General features: G+C 40.0%; 1 protein-coding gene across 2 annotated transcripts in view; it reads left to right on the forward strand.

Annotated features, from left to right (window-relative positions):
* The first annotated feature begins 18,418 nt into the window (after nt 1-18,418).
* The window catches only part of FAM155A (family with sequence similarity 155 member A), a 433,764-nt gene continuing 428,583 nt past the window's right edge, over nt 18,419-23,599 (forward strand). For both annotated transcript variants that reach the window (XM_030958707.1, XM_030959559.1), the window contains exon 1: nt 18,419-19,264. In XM_030958707.1, coding sequence (XP_030814567.1) covers nt 18,446-19,264 — 819 coding nt within the window. In that variant the 5' untranslated portion in view covers nt 18,419-18,445. The remainder of the gene's footprint in view (nt 19,265-23,599) is intronic.

Consider the following 23,599-nt stretch of genomic DNA (forward strand, 5'->3'; position numbering starts at 1 on the left):
ATTGTGCCTTACACCACTGAAGTCTTAACTTGATCTTTCAATGATACAATAATTCTAAAGAGTGAAGTTACCTATTCCACAGTTAAAGTTTTTTTCGACTGTACCGGAATGTCTTCTGTATTACAAGCTACAGAAATTAACCTTCAATATGTATGTTCTGCTTTTATTTCTAATATTGGCTAAAATAGGCTATACTGGGGGTATAATTTAACTAGGCAGGCTGAAATGAAATTCAGTTTCATTTGACTGTTTTTTAGTGCCAGTGTGGGACATTTGCATCCATACACATCACTGAGGACCAAGTTACAACCAATGGGGAGAAACAAACACTGTCAAAGTGTGATTCGTTGAAGCTAATGTAGATACCTACTTCAGGAAAGGATATATTTTACCATCCCAATGCCTATTTCTCTGCAGTAACTATGGAGAAACCCGAAGGTGACCAGCTCAGATATCAGTATGTGCAAGGTGTTTTCTGCATTTTATCAAATGAATCATAACCCAGGAGTCAGCTTGATCAAATTTAACTGTTATGTATCCAGGCAAAAAGTTTCTTGCTGTCTGTCTGTTTTGATAGAAAATCAGAAATCATAATGATTTTTTAATAATTTATAATACCAGCTTGATTTTTGTATTTGGCATAATTTGATTCTCATGATGTTACTTTTGGTTTGATTTCTCTGCATATGACTGGGGGAAAAGAAAGATATGCACATATCTTCCTCTTTTATGGATTACAAGAATGAAAGAAGAGCTTACGTAAGTCTTTATCTGTAATAATTACTGTGTTTGATTGCCACTCCAGCACATGAACTTTTGCAAGAATAATTTTCCTTAAGCATGTTAAGTATCAACTCAAAGTTTTAAAACACCCTTAGGAATTGCAATGGGAATTGTCAAACATGATTCTTAGCAAAACCTAAAGTCACCTAGTCCCTTTCAACAAATGTGCATTATCCATCAAATTCATGAACAGATGTTTCAAACAGTTAGGCTTAACTAACAAAAGTAAATACAGTAATGTCATTCATGACATGATTTTGAATATAACTAATTTTCCCCCATCATGCTATATATTACTATAACCCTTTTTTTTGTTAAAGCACTTGTAAGATCCTAATTTATTATGAAAAACATTTTGCTAATTTCTGAATCTATTCCTTTCCCTTTTTGCTTTCTTTTTTTCAATATGTATTTCCATTTTTTTCTTCATAAAACCAACGTGAATTCCCTGCTCTTGCAAATGTCATGATTCTGAAGTTAATCTCCTTTACTATGTTTTCCTCTTTAAAAATCATTCATCTGTAAAAACTGTAGAGATTTTGCACCTATGTAAAATTTTAATTTCAGAGAAAGAACAAGCAAAAATAGAAAGTTTTTGAACATGATTGAAGACATACTTGAAAGTATTATTAGAGGAGTTCCAGAAGTTAAATGAAACCAAAATGAGAGCTAATACTTGACAAGTAGAGATGCTGTACATTCTCAAAATAATTAGATGTTCTGAAAAAGAGATAAATCAATCAGACTGTCTGGTTAGATAAAATGCAAGAGAATTATAGACTGTTTGGGGCAACTGTGCTATGGAAAGTTATGAATTTCAGTGTTTAAAAAAACATTTTCTGTGTTACAGTTCAGCATGACTGAAAAAAAAAAGATACTTTAAAAATCCTGGAGATATATTTTCAGAGCTTAGATAATGAAGAAAGAAAATATTTCAAAAAAACTACAAATATTAAAAAAGTAGGAGACTACTTTCAAAGAAATGGTTGAAACCCACCCTTTAATAAGATTGTGTAGAGGTAAAGCACTTCATGGAAGTAACCTTTCTTCCTTCCTTTCAGGTTTGTAAACTCTATGTCCATTCTCATCCTTCAGGCATTGCTCAGAAATTAAGAGTTCAGAGAGGAAGCCACTGTTCCATATGCTCAGAGAAATATAAAGGAAGAATGTGTTATTTTGTCTGTTTTGGGTGAATAGTCACTGAAATTAAATTAAAAAGACTTTGTAAAATAAACTCAGCTGAGTCAGATGCATGCTGTTTAATACAGGGTTTATATATTTACATATATATATATATATTTTTTTTTTTTTAACCTTTTGATTGTTAGCTAATTTGATTCTCCAAGAATGTGTAGGTTCTGGTGATAGGTACAAGAAAAGCTGCCAGTCCAGTTAGGGGACTGTAGACTAATTGAAAACATCCTACTGAGATGTCAATGAACATACCAACTCCAGCGTTGTTGTGTCTTCAGTCTTGGGTTCCAGGTAGTCATAAGTACCTGTTCAGCTACTCGGAGTTGCATGAAGTGACCAATTCTCTTTGTGTGGAAGCTCAACCATATAAATTGTTAGACTATCATTGTCTTTATTTTCACCAACACACATTTTACAGTAGGACTCACTTCTCTTCAGAATTGATGCTGTCCTTCAAGATTTCCTTATGTTTGCCAAAAGGGATAAAGTTGAGCAGGGCAGTCAGGATCAAAGAGAAACACAATAAACACTGATAATAAATTATCTCCTTGAACGCTGTAGAAAATATCTATTTTCTTATTAAGAATATCAAATTGCTATTTAATGTAATTTAAATGCAAAACAATGCAACTTTGGATTTGAACAAAAATACTCAAGTAATTCACAGAAATGAAAACTTAACTGGATGAGAAATGAACCAGGTTATCACAGGAGAAAAATTCAGTGTGCATCTGTGGTTAAAAATGATCAAGATGTTACACTGCATATGTAAACAAACAATAAATAAGATAGAGAATGTTGTAATTCCCTGATTCAAGTCAGTGCTGTGATTTCATCTAGGATACATAGTCTTGCACTAGCCTGCTCAGTTCCAAAAGAAAAGCAGCAAGAGCACTGAGAAGGGTGAGAATAGCTAAGACCTCCCATTGACTCAAATAAACTGCAAAACATGAAGCAAATAACCCAGCTGAGCACTCTACCTCGTTGAGGATGTCATCATCTTTCAAAATGACACTGTGCTTCACAGCTAGACAGCAGGACATTTCTTCCACATACTCCTAGAAAAAGTCATCATGCCCACCCTCTCCACTCATACCTGTTGTGTCACTCCATCTCTTGGTCTTTGCACAACCACAGTGTTACTCTCCAGGCTGGCCTGGATAGACCAGAAATAGCTCTGGGAAACAGCTCACAGTAAGAGCTGCAGCCCATATGAAATTACCTACTGGACATGTCTTAAAATCCTTCTAGACTGTCTTGGAATTGTTAAAGTTGCCAAAGACCTCTAAGGTCATTGAGTCCAGCCATTAACCCAGCACTGCCATACTCACCACTAAACCACGTCCTCTTGTGCCACATCCATGTGCTTTTCACATTTCCAGGGATGCCACTTCCCTCAGCAGCCTTTTTCCATTGCTGATCACCCTTTCCAAGAAGAAAGCTTTCCTAATATCTAACCTAAACCTTGCCTAGTACAGCTTGGTGCCATTTCCTCCTGCCCTGTCACTTGTTACCTGGAAGAAAAGTCTGAGACTCACCTTGCTACTACCTCCTTTCAGGTGTTTTTGGACATGCTCTTGCACCTCTCTTTCTTGTCATGAAGGAACAAAAACTGAACACAGGATCTGAGGTGCAGCCCCACCAGTGTCAAGTACAGGGGTAAAACTACTTCTTTAAGAAGGTGATCACGGCAGGGAGTGGAATGGCTCAAGGCATCAACTAAAGATCAGATGAAGAAAGGCAGCACCTTCATGGGATATATGATTCTGTTCCTGACTGGGAATTCTACACCTCAAAGAGGGCATCACCTCATGGGGAAGGGTGCCAGAGATATATCTTTACTGACACCAAGCAGGTGCCTATCACAGTGCTGTTGTCATGCTCAGGCCATTTACCTTGACTGAGATGAAAGACACGATACATTGCCCCTCACATTACATTTTATTGATTGCCCAAAATCTGTACAGCTTTCTTGCATGCTTTTTCCTCTTCACAAGAATTGATTTTTTTAAAGCAAAGTTTACACATAGTTCAGATTTCTGCTAAATCTTTTCTTAAAATAGAAGTTGCTATCTACTGTAATGTGCAGATATCTAGGCAGAGGTGGCCAGAGTACAGGGATCAAAGGTGTAGGGTTATGGGAGGATCTTGTCTAGCAAAGATGGCTCCTGTCACAATGGCTTGTAAGTATTCTCAATCATAAAGTAGAACAAGGGTTGAAAACCCAGTTAGCGCTAAGGAACATGTTTCCCAAGTCTCTTCTGGCTGACCGTTCTTCAGTCAGGTGGCTGAATGCACACTTCTCCAAAGCCTATCAGAACTGAAGTGAGCAGAGTCTGTGATGGTCCTGAAATAATTTCAGAATTCACAATTGTAATGAGCAGGTAACATCATGATGAAGAATGTAATAAGGGCCAGACACAGGCTGATTATTTTAATCAAGATTTTCCCTTTCATGTCACTCTGGAGTGCAGGGTATGTTGAGGTATCTAGTGCAGTGGGATTCACTGGCATAGCAAGCAGTGTTGGTTGTGATGATTTCAAGAGAATTCTTTGGACAGCAAAGGTTCACAAGGTAATGACAGCTCATTTCTTCACTGGGATGGACACAGATGATGGCTCGAGGTCCCTGCAAAAAATGTACCATGGGTGTTCTGCACCCATCACTGATAATCCTGTGTGCTGCCTCATGTGTCTACCAACTTTTGGGCCACTGTCTCCAGGGTGTCAAATTTCCATTACAGAGAGAGGCCGTTGTGTGCAAGGTGATATCTGCACCCTGATTTGGGAATGTGCTGTATGTGGGCAAAACGTCTGCCATGCATGGGCCAAAGGAACAGTATGTTTCCTTTGAAAATCTTGTGAAATGCATTTCGTGAAATTACAGGGCCTGTGCCAGCTGACTAGCAGCTGAGAAAGGATATTCTACTTTAGGAGACGATGAATATAATAGAAAGGATGAGTAGATAACAAGCCTTCATATTCTTAGCACAGAATTGTCAGTGAAACGTACATTGTGCAGTTAGTACTCGTAGTCCAAGCAGAAACTGTTACAGTAATGGGAGCAGCAAATTCTTGGAAGGAATAAGTAGAGTATGTGAATCATTTAGAAGATGTTTTTCATAACAAATAATCTCTCAACAGTGATTCTTGGTTAAGTGAAGAAAGGAGCTGCTAACAGAGTGACTGCAGCTACTCCTGACTAATATAGAATTTGTTCAGTAATTTATACACCTTAAGTTAGAGCACTACAAGGTGTTCTACTCAGAATCCTTACAGAGCATTTCAATGGTTCTGGTCACAAAAAAAGTCAGGCAAACCAACTTTATAAGCACATAATGGAAATGCCTTGTTATTCAAGCAGGATTGCTATGACAGTGTGTCTTTAGAAAGAAAAGAAGCAGGGTGTGAAGGGGTGAATGTAAGGGAAATGATGTAAGATATATATTTGCATCAGCAAGGTGGAAAAAGATTAATTTATACAGAATTAGTGGAAACAGAAAGGATAGATAGAAAATCCATTACAAAGTGCTAAAATATAATTAAGTCTTCATAAATAACGCTATTTACCTGATTTGTTTTCCATGTCTGAAATTTTTTAACCGATCATGGGCCCCTGAAATGGGCATTGTTCATACTTATTTAATAACTGCTTTCCCTTTTGATTGTTTATTCAGAAATTTGGTATTGTCGCAACTTGTTCAAACAAGACACAGGATGTAGCTTCTGTTCTGGATTGAAAGCCCTTCCAACTAATGTTTCTCTCTATTTTCTATTTAATCTTAAACTGCCTGTGAATGTTTTTGCTGGAAAGTAACTGAATGGATGCATGAACTCATAGAGAAAAATTTAATTAATAATTGGCTTTGCTTTGCCATATACATTTACTCGGCTCTGGTGGTCTAGTGGTTATGAGTCATCACCAGTAAAATTGGGATGATAATAGGGAAGAATATAAGTCAGTAGGGTCCAGTGCAGCGAATTAATCAGGCTAGTTACTGGAACAGTAAACCAAAGCGTTACTTCTATAGAGCAAATAGCTTTAAAAAAAAAAAAAAAAAAAAAAAAAACCAAGCACAAAACCAACAAAACAAAATAGGAAGTTTGACAGAGAATCAAAAATCTTGTTCCAATTCTTTCAGGAAACAAAAAACGCCCCTGTATTTAGTTTTCCATCTCACATCCTTATAAGTTCTCCCACTTGAATACTCTTTCACTTATTCTGCATTAATTGTGTATTCTCAGATCTTCATTTAAAACAAACATAGTGTTTTTATTATATGTTACTATATCCAAAAATTCAGTGCTTTTCATGCATATTTATTACATAATATTAAAAAAAAATAATGCTTCTGTTTTCCACAAGGAAACTCTCTCTCAAGGTAAGTTTGAAACTACAATTCCTCAGCAACAAAGCTTTCTGAAAAATGTCCATCAGTACTTTAAACCTTGAGTCTGATACCTAGAGGATATAAATCTGCAGATAAAACTACAATGGATGTATGGCAACAGTGATTGCCTGGATGTGCAGGTCATTGTAATATGATGGGAATGTCAGCATCTATTTTTGATTAATCTTTCCAAATGCATACGTTTTCTCGGAGAAAAATAGAGAGTGTCAGGAATACAGTTAGTTTATTTAAAGGAATGCAAAGCATAGCAGGAAATACAGGCTGTTTACAGGCAGAGAAATTAGCTTTTTGTAAACTAATGCAGATCTCTTTAATTAATATCAAACTCATACTCTGCCCACCTTGCCAGCTTAGATTTAAGGGAAAGCTTGGAGAAATATTTATCTTTGGAGAACAGATGTCTCACTAAGATAGTTGTACAGAAATACATCCAAGAATTATGCAGTCCTTTCAAAATTAATGTTGCTGAGTTTGTTTCGTAATTAAGAGCATAATTGAAAATACAAATGTTTGAAATATTCATAAGGCCCAAACTGTCTCTGTATTATCAACCCTGAACAACTCTTCCACGTTTAGAATAAGAACAGAGACACTCCTTGGGAAATTCCTACAGCTTGACTGGGACAAAAATACCTAGTAATAGAGTATCCAAGTTTATATCAACAGAACTTTGTTCACCCCCCCCTTTTTTTTTTAATATTTACATATTAGTACTGTAAATTTGCTTGCTGTAACATTAGAAGAATGGCAGAACCATTTTTGTTGCATGCAGAATGCTTCTGCTTCTCCTAGGTGCACAAGCATCAATGATTAAGGAGCTGAGGAACAACTAAATTAGGAGCAACTGAGGATGCTTAAGTCCATAAGAGAATATCTACTGTGAATCCCATTATGATTTTATATTCCCTTGCTTTTCCCCCTGCCTAAAATTAAGTATGTTTGGACAATATATGCATAACATCTGTGGAAATATTTTCTCAAGATTAAATACATTCATCAAACCCTCAAAACAAAAGACAGACAAATCTAAATCTTCTGCTATGAAGATTTCCTGCAATGCTTACGCATGTGGAAAGGAGGGAAACTCCTAAATTCACCTTAGATTCGTGATTGCTGCTTTCAAATGGTTCAAATATTTTGTAATTTGTGGTGTGCGGTGGCACAAGTTGTGATATTTTATCATAATCAAAAGCAGATTACCTTTCCCATCTCTTCCCAAGAATAGATGTCTGTATGTGCTTATAATAAGTATATATTTCTTCATTCTTCACAATGAAAAATAATTAACAAATACAGTTAATATCTTAAAAATAACTTTTCCTAAGGTTCTTGTTGGGATTACTCCTTGAGGTAAAGAGGGTTTGGCATGTACAATTCTGTGAATTAACCTGGGAGCAGCATTCTCAAATGCATCTGTGAAACTCAATACTTTAATTTTCAAATTGAAATAATTTTGGCACTAGAAAGCTAAACTTACATGATCTGAAACACTCTGAATGAGCCTTTCTCTTTTTTCTTGGCAAGAGAAGAGTCTTCTTTGGAATACAACTAGTTACTAAAAATAGTTCCTGTTTCCCCCAAGAATCACCAGTTTATATGGTTCTACTATTCCAGTACCTAAAGAGGGAAAAGGTTTCTTAGGATATATGTAAAAGCCTTTAAAATGAAGTTATGTAAAGTACACAGACTGATTCTGTGCCTCTGTAGAAGATCATAAAAAAAAATCTTGATAACTTTTACTATGGTAAGTTTTTGAAATGCCTAATATTAAAATATGCCAGTATTTATTCATTTGTAACTTCATCATCTGATGGGTAGGTAAATTATCATTAAGAATTCAAATTTCTGACAGAAGGCTACCAAAAATTTTGAAATTTTCAAGTCCTAACTTCACATTTCTGGATGGAATTTCTTCATATGACATGGAGTTCTCCATATCACTGTGTCTATAAAGCAAAATATATTTTCCACTTTTCTTGTCCATTCTTTGTGTCACTTCTTAAACTAGCTAAGTCAGCTTTGCTTTTAGAATACCTTAAGACAAGAGTGTATTTACTCTAGGGGTAAACTTAAAATGAGCAGGTCAAAGAACTGTTTAATTTGGTCTGGCCTGACAGAGCAACACAAATTTTGCTGTTCTGAACCCCCAGATGAGCAACACAAATTTTGCTGTTCTGAACCCCCAAATTTGTCTCCTTATTCAAGCTAGCCACTGCAGAAAGTACAGACTGAAAGAGGGCAACTTTTACAGCCACTGATAAATAAGACAGCCAGAAACATTTGTTTTAATTAAAAAGAAAGCAAACTTGGAAAAAGTGAAACAGCAGCTTTCCTTTTCAAAAGGCTTTCTCTAAGTGTCAGTAATGTCAATAGGAATTGCAATGTTCCCCACTAGTTATCCCTTAACAGTGAATTTACTGCTATAGCACTCTCACCCTTGCTGATCCTTTGAGTCTATGAACCCCTTACTACACCTTCTCCTGATTTAAATTTATGTGCCCTGCACATCAGAGACTCAGGAGAGCAGCCTTAACCCTCACTTTAGGAGCCAAACTAAACCAGCTCCCTCCAGGGGCTCAGTGGACAGAGAGGAGAGACAGATGTTCTTCAGGTTGATGTGGAAAAGGGGTATAATTCAAATTGTTCCCTGCAAAGGAGCCTCTCTCTCTATGCTGACTAAAGGAAGGACTTCAGAGATGAACTGTCTTACTTTAATGAATTCCCTCACTGTCAGTGTTAATTCAGGTATCCTGAAGCAGTGACTTCCCCTTCATTTTTGCATTTCTGTTTACTAAAATTTTACTGTAATTCAGGATTTCAAGGAGTTGTTGCCTTTAAGAAATGATAAATTTTTAAAAAACAGTAATGACAATGAAACGGCAGTACCCTTTTAGAGGAATTCTGGAAAGATGCTGAAGATCATTGCCCTTGTGAAGTGTTTTCTCTTATTGTTTCATGAAGCCCTTATGCAGTAGAGCTAGCCAACCTTTTATGAAATGATGGTCTGTGAATTCTGAGAGCATGCAGTCACCTCAGCAACACACAGTGCACTTCCACTGACCCTGAGCCAGCCCTGTTTGTGGCTTGAAGCAAATTATACCCATAATGGAGGTACTTAGAGGCAGAATCTCTCTGCCTATCCCTAGCAAGACTCAGAATATGCTTGGTAAAAACCCGGGAGCAGTATTTGCTCTGGTGCTGTGGGAAAAGTGAGTGTCACACAGCCACAGCCAGCCATCAGGGGCTGCCTCCAGAAACAAAAAAAAAAAAAAAGGAGAACAAGATAAAAGGAAAGAGAAGGAAAATGAAACTCAACAGAGTGTAAGAGTTAAATCTAGGACCCAGTGAAACTAATTAGGAGACTAAAGCACCCAGTGTAATTACATTTCTTTTCTCCGTCTTCCCCCCACAAGATAAAAGCATGCAAATAAAGTACCTCTTTTCCAGCAATCTAATGCAATGAAAATGTAATATATTGCCAAATATCAAGTAATGTATTTTACTGGAAAATTAGAAAAGCAATACTGTTTGTTTACTCTAGGACTGAGAATGATCTGAATGAGATCTCTTTTGTAGGAAATTTTTGTGTATTCACAGAGGTCTGCACACTACTCAGAAATGGAGAGCAATCTCTTTGAAACAATAACAAATATTCAGTCTTAAGAGCTAGATGAGATAAGAAATTGCATTATATACTGACCTATATAGCAACCCATCAAAAGTAAATTCATTATTTTTATTATTTAAAACAGCACTTTGCAGGCATTACCTAATTCTTCTAGCCTCCCCTTGTTTATAAATAGAGATGCTGAGGAAAAGAGAATGTCCAGAATCATACCCATCTAAAGAGTGGAAATAAACTGAAACATCAGGAGCTCTTTGCTTTCAGCCTGTGCTCAATTCTCTGAATCTCTTGCAAGGCATATGGAACAGAAGCCAAAGTTTAGAAAATTGCTGGTGATGTTGCAGACAAAAGGAGACATTTGTCTTCGGGTCAGACACATTAAATTGATTGTGGGATGACTCCAAGAAGACCATAAGAGCTTGAGTCATCCTACAACTTGAGTCACATGCCTTCTTCACAGGAATAACCCTGGAAGGCAGAGTGAAAAAACCCACCCTATCTCTCTCTTCCTGGCAGATGGCATTGCAGCCAGTTGGCAGAAAGCAGAATATTACATCTTGATGGAAAAGGATACGACCTTTTCGGCTCCAAATATAACGACTGTCAATGCATGGTTCATTCAAAGGATATGGCTCCAAATATAATGACTGTCAATGTATGGTTCATTCATGTCTGCTTTACTAGTAACCAAAACTAGAAACAAAAATGTGTCAAATATGTATTTCAACAGTCATCTGCAGTTTTTTCTTCAGGAAGAATCTTTTACAGGACACCAAGACAGAGACAAAAATCTTACTGATTAATTTAAACTGTCTTGTTCTTTTAAATATTACAAGCTGGGTGCTATAGTATCATGTCCAAACCCCACCCAGTAACTCAGCCGCACACAGCTCACTCCTCTCCTGTGGGATGATGGGATGATGATGAATGAATCAGGAGGGTAAAAGTGAGAAGAATTGTGGGCTGAGATAAAGACAATTCAGTAGGTAAAGCAAAAGCCATGCACAGAAGCAAAGCAAAACGAGGAATTCAGCCACCACTCCCTGTGGGCAGGCAGGTGTTCAGCCATCCCCAGGAAAGCCAGGCCCCATCACACACAATGGTGACTTGGGAAGACAAACACCATCACTCTGAACATTCCTTCTTCCCCCAGCTTTATATGCTGGGCAAGCCACCACGTAGTCTGGGATATCCCTGTTGCCAGCTGGAGTCAGCAGTCCTGGTTGTGACACCCCCCAGCTCCTTGTGAAGCCCCAGCCTCCTCACTGATGGAGTGGGGTGAGAGGCCTTGGTGATGTGCAAGCACTTTGCAGGAATGACAAAACCATCCCTGTGTTATCACCACTGTGTCCAGCACAAATCCAAAACATATCTCTGTGCCAGCTACTCTGAAGAAAATTATTCTCAGCCAAAACCAGCTTAGATAAGCAGCAATGTAAAATTACTCAGGGACATTTCTTCCATATTCAGTGTAAAGAGATGGCAGAAGATAGTTTGCCATACAAGAGTGCCTGTCTTAGAAACATATTTAAGGGTGGAATGTGCTGTGTTCTGCAGGTAGCTGTATTTTCTTATTAATAACATGGTGAAAGGATAAGGTTTTTAAGGATGCTTAAGTCTGCATAGCTATTGCTAAATGAAAAGTGCTGAAATTGTTTCTATTTTTAGGATATATATGTTTTTAGGATATATATATATACATATATTACAACGATAATTATTCAGCCTGTATTGAAGCTCCATATCAAATCTATAGATAACTACATATCTTTTAGTAGTAGGGGTACTTCTTCTGGTCAAACAAGAAACCCCCATATGTAGGAATGTTTTCTGCATGCCCACACTGTCATGCATTTAAAATTTACACTGCAGCCATGTGTGCTGGAAACATAAAGATATTACCAAACTTTCATATGGCCAACTTGAAAAGAGTTTTCTAGGATGGCATATTTCCAAGGCATGTGGATTAAAATGTGTGGTGAAAAGTAGAGAGAAATTTACTTGCTGCCATATATTATATCTAAATTAGTCCTTTCTTTTTTTGCATATCCTTCATACCACAGACATGGATGAACATGGGGCTACAAATTCAAGTTAGTCTAAATTCTGGACTAGAAACATCGTATCAGTACATCAGAAAATAAAACCTACCTAATGCAGGAGTTGTAACTCAGGGTGATACAAGACATTCTACAGTAACATGCTTAAGGAGGAAACCAAACTGTGAACAAAACAGGGAAGTTATCCCTTAAAGTACTTCTTTTTCTTTCCATGAGAGTAAGAGAGAGTAAAGGAATGCTATTTGACTGATTAAAAACCTAAGACTTTCTACACAGTGCACAGATATTCTTATTTAAGGAAAAGATTGTAAAAGAATATTTCGAAGAAAAATCAAATATCTCTTTCCTATGAGTTGAATAGGATACCTATAAGGTAACAAAGGAGAAAAGATTAAAAAGATGTGTTTAATGTCTGTAAAAGCATAATCACATTGTGAGGCTATTACATTTATTAGAAGACAGCAAATATATATATATAATGACAGTATATAATTAGTAACAGAGGGAAACAAGGAAAAATATTTTAAAAGCCAGAATCTACCTTTTGGTGGTGCTTTCATTCCTTTTCCTTCCATCCTCATATGGGGGAAATCTTTATTCTTCTGTCTGTTTCCTTTCTACATGCTTGGTTAAAAATCCATTGCAATGTTTCCCCTGATCTCAGCATGCTTTGGATCAGACCTTACTCTAATAGGCATAGGCTAATTTGTGTGAGACATTTATATTATCTTCTTTCTGCTGCAGTCATGTGCAATAGTTATATTACACTTTTTTGATGGCTTCAGTTAATGAAGAATAGCTTTAGCTCATTTCAGATCTTGTCCAAATATACCCACTGGATGTAATATTACGGCTGAGCTCTCATTATAATGATGACATGATAAAGATGACCTACAATTTTTGGAGAGACATTATCAGACTCCTTATGCTATCCATTCATCGTTCCAAACAAAATCGTTCCATCCATCGTCAACAAACAAAAATATATTCTCATTCTCTATCAAGAAGTCTCACAGGACACCAAGAAAGCATCTGCAGGATAATTCAATCAATGACCTCAGTATCTTTGAAGTTTGTACTGCACAGCCTTTTGAAATCCAGTTGGACAAACTTTTATAACTTGCTGTGTGATAGTTAATTCTCTAATTTGGTAAGAAAAGCTTAAAAAAAAATCGAGCCAAAGAGACAAAATTGAAGATAATGTGGAAAGTGTGAACAAAGGAGAATGGAAGAATCTTAAAATCTGCATTAGTGCTGTTCGATCAAGGATTAGAAGCTTCTGATAACATTAACATAAATTTCTCATTGCTTTGGAGCAATCAGGCCCAGATGACTGAAGCTTTCTCACAAAAATTGAGCTTTCTGAAAAATACTGAATAGGAAACTAAGACATTAGGAATGTGATGAAAAAAAAATTAGTTCTTCAGTATTCTTAACTTCTTTGTATCTTACAACCATCATGGATATGCTTCTTATCAAATGGATTGAGATAATTAAATCTCTGATCCACTTCCCGGGTAACAGGTAATATAATGCCCAAATTTGTTGTAAGATGTTGAAATAAACAAAAAACTAAACAACTGTGAGGATGTTAAACCACATAAATGACATATTTTGCCTACAACAAATGTATAGATATTTCTGTTGAAGACAAATAGTTTAAACTGTTAAAAAATCACTAAGAGGTACTAGTAAAGGGCTTGATTATGTTTGCTTGGTATTAAAAGTGGTGGATGAGCCTCCAGTGCAAAGGTGTAACTGAGTATTTCTGTAAATAACTTCTGCAACAATTGGTCCTATCAGTAGAACCAATCAACCCAAAAATAAAATGAAATCTGGTCTATTAAAAATAATCTGCCTTTTACAAAAAGAGATGCTCCCTAGCAATTATGAAATGTTTTTTTCTTTTATAAAGAATATACATTACAAAGACAAGATATGTCTCTCAAACCTGTTAAAATCATCTGAAAGACCTATATACTGCTCTTTTGATGTTACAATTCTGTAATCAACAAAGTAAAGCAAGAGAATTGTGCAGGAAATTACTGTTTGCCTGATATTAGGCAAAAATATAAGAACTTTTACTTTGAAACAGCAAAGCCCTCTACTCTGAAAAGTGTTTATTGCCATTTCACGTGTTACATCAATAAATATTTCTGCTTCTTAAGCAAAAGTATTTTCACAAAGAAAACACAAGGTATGTAGGCTAAAAAATGGCTCCAAGTATCTGGAATTAGGGCATACTTCTCCTGTTAGACTTTGTCTTTAGTGCTCAATAAATCAGTTGTCTTACATATTATGAGTCAAAGAATGAAAGAACATCAGCTCTGATTGTATTGATTAAAGCACAGTGTGGCAGAGATGACACTGAACCACATTACTTTGAGGAGATCCATCTGTGGAACATCTGGTGATTCCACCAGCTAGGGAGACAGGATTCCATGAGTTCCTCACACTTGCCAAGCTTTGAAACACGAGTAATAAATATTCCCAGTAAGACATGTAATTTCAAAGTGAAGTTTTTTGCACCACTAGAGTTATTTAGGAAGAATGATGAATATGGGGACATACTTCTGTAGCGATATTTTTGAGGAAAATTTTTTTACTTTTCTTCCCATTTATATAATTCATTAAACTATTTCAAACAAAATTCTGTTAATTAGATCAGATTTATGGTAAAAAAATTTTGAAGGAACTTTTAGAGAAAGCAGCTACAGTGTATAATTCAGATTCTTTCCCTCACTGCATGCAGCTTCTTGATTTTCAGATATTATTTTATAGCCTTATTTTTTCCCTTGAGCTCCAAGACCTAACACTAAGGGGCACCAGAGAACTGAACTGCATTTGTTCACATCCATCAGGAACCAGCTACTGAAACTAAGTTGCAAGTTATTCACCGTGCTAGGTGGAGAGTGAATGGGGCTTTGGGTGAAACGCAAGAGGCAAAACAACAGTTCTGCGTGACGCGTTCTCTGTTACAGAAAACTGTCACTGGGAAAGCAAGGACATGCTCATTTTGAAAATACCAAATGTCTTGTTATAGTTTATTTCTAGGTGTTGAAAAAGAACTCACTCTATTTTTTTTTCCAGAAAAAAGTTGGGAAATGTGTGAAAATATTAAATGACATGAAAATGGATTTTTTTTTCAGAAGCCAAGTATATCTAAATCATCCTAGTGTACTGACTTTGAGTATATTTGCTTTTATCTTAGATAAATGTAAATAGAGGAGCAAAGACTTAGGAATTCATTTTTATATTAAGTTTCAAAGGAGATCTGAATACCAGCACATTTTCATTACCAATTCTTGAAGTTCCCCTATGGAGATAAAGAACTTTTATAATTTCATTGTGGATTGCAAAATTGCCAACTATCGTCTCATTTTCCCAACAGGATGAAAGGGAAACAACATTAAAAAAAATTATATAAATTGAGCCTCTTTGCCAGGCGTGGACTCCAAAGCTCACGTTTGTCTGTCAAACACAGAATAATTACACAGTTACTGCCACATATCTTAGTAGACCACATTTTGAAAATCTCAGACCTGATGTCAGGAATCTGTTGCTTATCCCACTTATTTTTGGTTTGGATGTTCTTTTTTCTTTTTCTTTTTTTTCCCTGTATTTCTGCTTCAGTTCCTTTATCCTAGCAAGAAATGCATAATCAAATTAGCAAAAGGAAATTAAATAAATCATGTTACACTTTAGAGTAGTCAAATTGTCCCGAATGCTTTTTAAAAGCTTGATCACAGCCTTGTCCCAAAACAGAAAGATTACAAAAAGGCAAATTCAGTACAAGAGCCAGTATGTCAAATCATTTCAATTAAAGCTCCAAGACCAAAATTAATAATGTACCATTAGCAGACAGTGTGAGCTGATTGACTGAAAATTGTAAAGACATTCTTCTTTGAGCACTGTAGACCTTTCCTTACAATATTAACACTTTTTTCTGTGGCTTTAAATACCCTATCAAAATAAAATCCACAGAAAACTTCTGCTTGGTCTCGTATTTGACTCATAGATCCTGTAAGGCCAGATGAGACCATTATGAAAATGTGCTTTGAGCCCCAGCACGACACAGGGCCTAGAACCTCTCTCAGCAATTCCTACCTCAGGTCTGCATCTTCTGTTTGAGGATCAGGATCTCCTTTTGAAAAACATCCAGCCTTGATTTATTGCTCAAAGTGACAGAAATTTCAGCACATTTCTTGGTAAGATCACCCTTCTGTTAATGACAGCTGCAGTCAGATAAGGTACAAGTTTTGTTTGCTTCTGATATGGTTTAGTCTCGGGTCTTTTCCCACTACACTTTTTTGAAGCAACTCAAGAACTATCAGCAAGCTGTATTAGTTTACAGACCATGTTTGTTAAGAAAAAAGGCTTTCTTTAACCAAAAAATGGGGCAAAGCCACTCTTTGCGATATACTGCACACCTTTTCCAGGGGCAATTATCAGTTCCTCGGGATAGAGAAAGCCTCTGGAACAAGGAAAAATATGGTTTCTAAACCGTCTGCCAGTCCAGTGGAGAAATTAAAATACGTCTTGGTACGCTATCCTGTGACCAGACAGCATAGCTGATGTCTCGAGGTGAACACCAGGTCTTCAACTGTTAGTGTCCAACCTCTAGCTGGCACCTGCTCTTGTCTTATGGGTGGGATGGTTCTGTTGCTGTTACATTAAGGTGCATAAGTCAGCCAGAAGAAAGGAGTGAGAGACACTTTGGGGTGCCCAAAGAGTATGTTTATTTGAGCAAGAGACCTCCACGGTTGGAGGACAGATAGTATTTGGATCTCTGTCCTGGGTCCAAGTGGAGATCATCACCCCAGGTGATTTCATCATCCTAGAAGGAGGGCTCAGCCTGGCCCCACTGTCTTTCTCTCTAAGCAGTGATGTCTAAACAGGGGAACACACAGACAGGCCATATTTACCCTGCCCATGGGCTGAACCAGGGTTTTGCAAAACTTCTCTTGCGGAAACAGCTTGGGATTTATGGTCATTTTGCTTTACAGCTTTCTGACTGAGAGACAGGCAACTGTGTTCAGACATTTTACTGTGTGGCCAAAACTGGCCAGGATGCAGAGCCTGTAGTGTCATGTGCCATTTGTGATTTGCTATGACAAGGACAGACACGGAGACAGAGCTCTCCAGCCACCATCCTGCGTGGACATGGTGTTCCACGGCCACAAAGGGAAGGAGACCCTGAAGGAGAGAGGGCTGGACAGTACTACTGAGCAGTCCCTTCGGCGAGATGACTAGAAAGAGTTGCATCGAGGAAGCCCTTTGAAGGGTCCATGTGGTCCCCAGTGTATCACCCACCTCCTCCTCCTCAGGCAGGAGGAGGCAGACTTGCTGCTGCTGCCAATGCGCCAGGATAGAGCGATCTCGGCGCGGGAGGAGATGACGCAAAAGGCAGAGCTCCCACCAAAAAAGTGTTTCTCCAGGACGAAGATGGCGGCAACTTAGCCCAGGGGCCCAAGATGCCTGTGCCCATCGGGGGCCCCCAGCCAGGCAGTTCCGCCCCGTGCGCCCGGGGACACCGCGCCCGGCGGCAGCAGCGGCGGCAGCCGCAGCCCATTGTCACCAGCAGCGGCGGCGGCCCCGGCAGCCTCCTCCTCCTCTTCCTCTTCCTCCTCCTCCTCTTCAGCATCCTCGGCAGCGCTCCGGGAGCCCTGCAGCAGCGTCTCTCCAGTTAGAGCGGAGCGGGGAGAGAAGAAAGAGACTGAGACAGCGGTGCAGGCATCTGTGCCGCGGCTCGGGGCTGAGCAAGAGGAGCAGCGGCGGCAGGGAGGAAGAGGAGGCGAGGAGCCCTCCCGTAGCCGTCCGTCGGCAGCGGGGGACGCGGCATGCGGTTGTCCGGGCGCAGTGGGCTTTTCTCAGGAGGGAGATGGGGAGCTGCGATCTGACCATGCCTGGGTGAGAGGGGGAAAGGACCAGTCGTGCAGCCCCGCCACCACCAACTATCACCACCACTACCACCACCACCGCCACCACCACCACCACCATCTCCTCTCCCTCCTCCTCCTCCTCTCTCTGCGTTATTGCTCTTATCTTCTCCACGGCACTCCGCGTTGGATGGACTGGGGCTGTTTCGTGTGGTGAGACCAAGGCAGAGCCACCGGCGAAAACCAATAATATCTCGGAGGAAGAAAAAGAGGAAAGAAGAAAGAAAGAAAGAAAAAGAGAAAGAAAGAAAAAAAAAGAGGAAGAAAGAGAGAAGGGGGAGAGTGGAAGAGAGAGAGAGGGAGAGCGAGCGAGAGAGAGAAGGGAAGGCGGGCAAGAAAATCCCCCCAATCTTTTAAGTCAATGCATATTGTGGTGACACTGGCAAAGGAGCCCTCACGGTGGAGTCGGCCAGGGCTGTGCGTTCCCAAAATATGACCAGGGGTGCTTGGATGTGTAGTCGGCAGTGTGATGACGGCTTAAAAATCTGGTTCGCACCCCGGGAGAACGAGAAACCCTTCACGGATTCAGAGAGGGCTCAGAAATGGCGACTGTCCCTGGCATCGCTCTTGTTTTTCACGGTCCTGCTCTCTGATCACTTGTGGTTCTGCGCCGAGGCCAAATTCACGGGGACCGGAGAGAAGGAGCAGCCGCCGCCCGAGAAGCCGGAGCCCGCGGAGCCGGAGCTGCTGGCGGGCATGGGGGAGCCGGCGCCCCCCGCGCCCCGGCTCCTCGCCCCCCCCTCGCCCTCCCTCCCGCCCTCCCCCGGCAGCAGCGGCGGCGGCAGCCGCGGCAGCCGCACCAACGGCACCGAGCCCCGGCACGGCAAGGCTGCTTTCCTGGGGAACTCCACCGCCAGGCCCCCGGAGACCTGTCCCCCCCCGGGCTCCTCGTCCGGGCAGTGCTTCAGCGTGGGCGACGTGGAGGCGGTGTGCCAGCGGCGAGGGGGGTCGGGGCGGCCGCGGGGCACGGGGCAGAGCCCGGCGCCCGGCTGGGACCTGACGGATTTTTACCTTTCCTTTTGTAATTCCTACACACTTTGGGAGTTGTTCGCCGGGTTGTCCAATCCGGACACTTTGAACTGCAGTCTGGATGTGGTGCTGAAGGGGGAAGGCTCCTGCAGCCAGTGCGTCCAGGCTTACCAGCGCTACGACCAGCACGCTCAGGAGAAATACGAAGAGTTTGAGGTTATGCTCCAGAAATATTTACAGTCGGATGAGTACTCGGTGAAATCGTGTCCTGAGGATTGTAAGGTAGGAGCCCCTGCTGTGTTTCCTGTCCCTGGCTGTCGGGCTGGCGTGCCTTCCTCGGCTGTTGTGGCTGCCGTGGACCCTGTTGTGCCGGCTTCGCTCTGTGCCCCTGGCGCCGGCGGCCGCGGTTCTCACGGTGCAGGCGGTGCTGCGCAGGGTATCGGCCGGGATGCCCCCCTTAGAGCGTTATTAAAACAGAGGAAGAGAGAGGGGGAAGCTTGAGAAAACGCAAAAAGAAGTGATCCTCGGTCCTCTGGGAGCGTAGCGCTGGATTTCCCCCTCCTCATGAATATGCGATTGGCTCCGGCTCGGCTGCCGGCTTCCAGCGGGCTGGGATGCGACTTGGCGGCAGGCAGCGACAGGGTCTGCATGACAATGAGCGGGGCTCGGAGCGGCCACCGGCGTCGGGGCTGCCCGACGGCGCTGCCCTGGCCGCCGGCCCTCGGTGTGCAGCGGCCGCGGTGCCCGGGCACGGGCGGCTCTCCCGCCCCGGGCCAGGGGCGCGCACCGGAGGCTCCGGTAGGTTCCGCCAGGCGCTTGGCCCGGGGCCGGCGATGCTGGACGGCGGCAGAGCGGTGCGGCGCCGGGCCTCCTCGGGAATGGGAGCGGGACAGTGTTTGCAGGCGCTCTGCCAAAATCTGTGGAGCTGGGGAAAGCTGGAGGACGAGAGTGTCTGTTGGCGGGCACCGCAGTGGCCCCTTGGTTGGGAAGTGACGGTGACAGCAGTTTCATAAGCCGCGGCTGTTTCCTTTGGTGCCACTGGTGACGGCTCAGAGAGATCCAGAGGCTTTTCTTTTCCTTTGCTAGAAGGCAGAGGGTTTCACTTTGGCTCTTGTAGATGTTGTCTTCTCTGTACTTTTGCACAAGATTAGTTGGCCTATCTCTCAAGACAGGGCAGAAGAAAAGAGTTGTCCTCGGTGCCTAAAATAGCTAACTGCATGCTTCCTCTTTGAGTACTTGGTAGGAGGTGAATATTTCTGCCCTGAACTAGATTATCTCAACTACTGTAGCACTAACCAGTCTGAACCAAATTCTGCTTTAGCAGCGGAACACAACCATGCGCGTGAATCACTGCTCTAAATAGGAGGCCTGGCAGTACCTCTGTGCTCTGTAACTTCAGCAGGGCCTTCTGAAATCATTTAATGGTAACAGCCTATGCCTAAACAGTCCCATTCACCAATCACTTAGTATAATTTGTGCATATATTTGCCCCAAAAATGGATCCAGAGTCCCTCCAGAAGCTGAAATAACCTGCTATCTAATTGGATAAAGGTAGGAAAGTTGCTGTATTTATTTTTTCTCTCTAAACCTGACAAAAGTAAGGTAAAATCACCAGAAGTGTTGACTCAACTGTTTTTAGATTGCAAACTGTGTGTGTACACACTCATTGCATATATGCTGTGTACTCAGTTACTGATAATGTAAACATATTTTATTTCCAGAGTGAATTGGATAAGTAAAAAAGGGTATCCAATGTAAATACATATCTATTGCTGTAAGGAAATTTCTGTCATTTCAGAAGCTCTATAATTAGAAATTGACCTACTATTCCTTGATGCCAAATGATCAGCATTTGCATGCTTAAAGTGATTTTTTGTATCACAGTTTAGTTTGACTGAACTTTACCACAAAGTCCTTAGTTGCTCTACAGAATAGCAGAGTGTAAAAGGTGTTGGAAATGAACAGAACAGCAAATTTATGCTGTTTAACGATTTTCCCTTCACACACCCAACGAGGAGAAATACTTTTTTAATGATAGAGAAAAGGTTGTTGACATTAAAAATTATTGTGTGAAACTTTAATGAACTAGACAGAAGCCAGTGACCTACATTTCTGCAGTTCTGAATGCCAGAAGATATTGCTTTATGTTTTGAGAATTTGGCCAACCAATCTGTGTTAAAAATGAAAGATATTTCAGAAGGGGAAAGGATAAAAGCCCAAACCATTGGTGCAACTTAGTCTATTTTCCATTTCTCCAGGGAATCTGGTGGGCAGTGCGGGTGGGGAGCGCAGTGGGGTGAGCCGCGGGGCTGGGCTGGGCTGGGCTGCACTGCGAGGCGGCCAGGGGACCGCTGTCCAAGGTTCTGCAAGGCAGCGCACGCACAGTCCGAGGTCAGGCGGAGGACATGCCGCTCTCTGCCCCCGTGCCCTGGTTTGGTGTTTCTGGGTCCCTCTGGAGCCTTTTGATTCGTGTGGATAGTTGCGAGAGCCAAGTGGATGGCGCGTGCAGCGGTCTGACGTGTGTCTTCATGTGCTTGTGCACGGGCTGACCTGAAGAGTGTAGAGGTGAAACTGGAAACTTGAACACCGATTGTTGCAATATTTCGTTTATAAAACTCAGGACTCTTTCCTTTTCTTTTCTTTTCTTTTCTTTTCTTTTCTTTTCTTTTCTTTTCTTTTCTTTTCTTTTCTTTTCTTTTCTTTTCTTTTCTTTTCTTTTCTTTTCTTTTTTTTTTTTCTTTTCTTTTCTTTTCTTTTCTTTTCTTTTCTTTTCTTTTCTTTTCTTTTCTTTTCTTTTCTTTTCTTTTCTTTTCTTTTCTTTTCTTTTCTTTTCTTTTCTTTTCTTTTCTTTTCTTTTCTTTTCTTTTCTTTTCTTTTCTTTTTTTTTTTTTTTTTTTGGGGGTGTGTAAGTAAATATTATTCTTTTTTGCATGTTGGATATTTAGCTAATTCTTAGGTAAAGCATCAGAATAGAAAATAACGACATATGTGTGGTTTAGGTACACATTATTTGGTGGGCGTCATGGTTTATACGGTGACCTGCTTTTTCTTCTAAACAAAGTTCTAAAAATTCTGCCTTTACTCAATAACCATGTATATAAGCGTTGCCTCAATACAATGAAAGGCTTGTTAACTAGTCTATTTATATTTAAGATGTCTTTAGCATTCTTGGAGGCCAACTATGTTCACAGAAAAAGAGATATTTTCATCCAGTTAACCAATTATAGCTGATGACAAACAATAATAAAATTTACTCTGAGTAACAGTCAAGCATAAACTTGCAATTGGGTGTTGCTTCCCCCTTCCTCAACTCACCCCAACACCATACAGCATCCTCAACTCAGTCAGTTTCTCACAGGAATGTGTGAAGGTTATGGTGGGTTTCTCAGCAAGTTATGCCTTTCCAGAAAGAACTTTTGGTGATAACAGATAGAATATATCACAAAAGCCTTTGATGCACAAGTATAAACCTCAGACTTTATGTTTTCATTCTTTTATCTGAAACCAGAAGAAGGTGAAATATACTTTCAAAATATTTTGTCTTCCACTACAAGTCTCCTGGTCTCTGAAGAATATTTTAAAGCAATTGCTTTATATTGCAGAATTTTGTAGACAGGAGTTGTTTGACTTACAGATCACATTTAGCTATTCTATGTGGTGAGTTTCAGTTTTAATATATGAGTATACTCAGGTTTTTTTGTTTGTTTTTCTTAAGTGTACCATCCTGTAATTAAGGTCTTACCATCAAACTTCTATTGAGTTGCATTGGGGTTTTTGAAAATTTTGTAGAAAATGCTGACAATCTTTAACATTTAGAAAATAACTATTTTTGGTGGTATCAATGAATATGCATATGCCTTTTATATTGTTTGCATGTCAGTAGACTTTATGTGTTGTTTAGAAACTTGGGATATCAGTGTCGTCTCACTATAAATCTGTCTCCAACTTATTTCTTATAAGCTCTTCTTAAAGTCTGATGTCTCTCTATATTGTTTCCTTGTCTTGATAGTCACATATTAGTAATGGCTAAACAGTAAACATAAGAGAAATGTTTGAATTTATTACATATTCAACTAGATGGTGAAACAAATTTCTGTAGCTTTATTGAATCACTAAAGTAGCAGAGTAACTGGATAGCTGGATTTACACTTCTGCTTTTCTGTTTGAAATTGAATTCAGATTTTTAAAAAATGCTTTTGAAATCTTGTTATTGCCTATTATAAATTTGTGGTTATTTTTGAAGGAATTTGTCTTGCAAATATGTATAATTTCTTGGTTTCCAGAAAATAATTTTTATATGCAGTGTTTCACAGCACAGTATTCAGACAATTAACAGAAACTGCATTGGCTTGACGTTGGAAGACACAGTTCCTCATTATGACTTGTCAGCCTTCTATCAGGGGAAATACTCAAGCTTTTATTCTTAAGGCAGCAGACAATCGCTCTGTGGAATAGAAGAAAATTATGGCTACTTCTGATTAAGAACTGGGTCAAATAACTAAGTAGGACATAAAAATGTAAAGATTTTTAATATTTTTCCTTTTTTTTTTTAAGGTGGAGCTTCCATCTTTGTGATTAAGCGTCAGAGGCCAGGGCTTTCCTGGCAACTGTGTTTAT

The sequence above is a fragment of the Camarhynchus parvulus genome, chromosome 1 (assembly GCF_901933205.1).
Source record: "Camarhynchus parvulus chromosome 1, STF_HiC, whole genome shotgun sequence".
Classification (NCBI taxonomy): domain Eukaryota; kingdom Metazoa; phylum Chordata; class Aves; order Passeriformes; family Thraupidae; genus Camarhynchus; species Camarhynchus parvulus.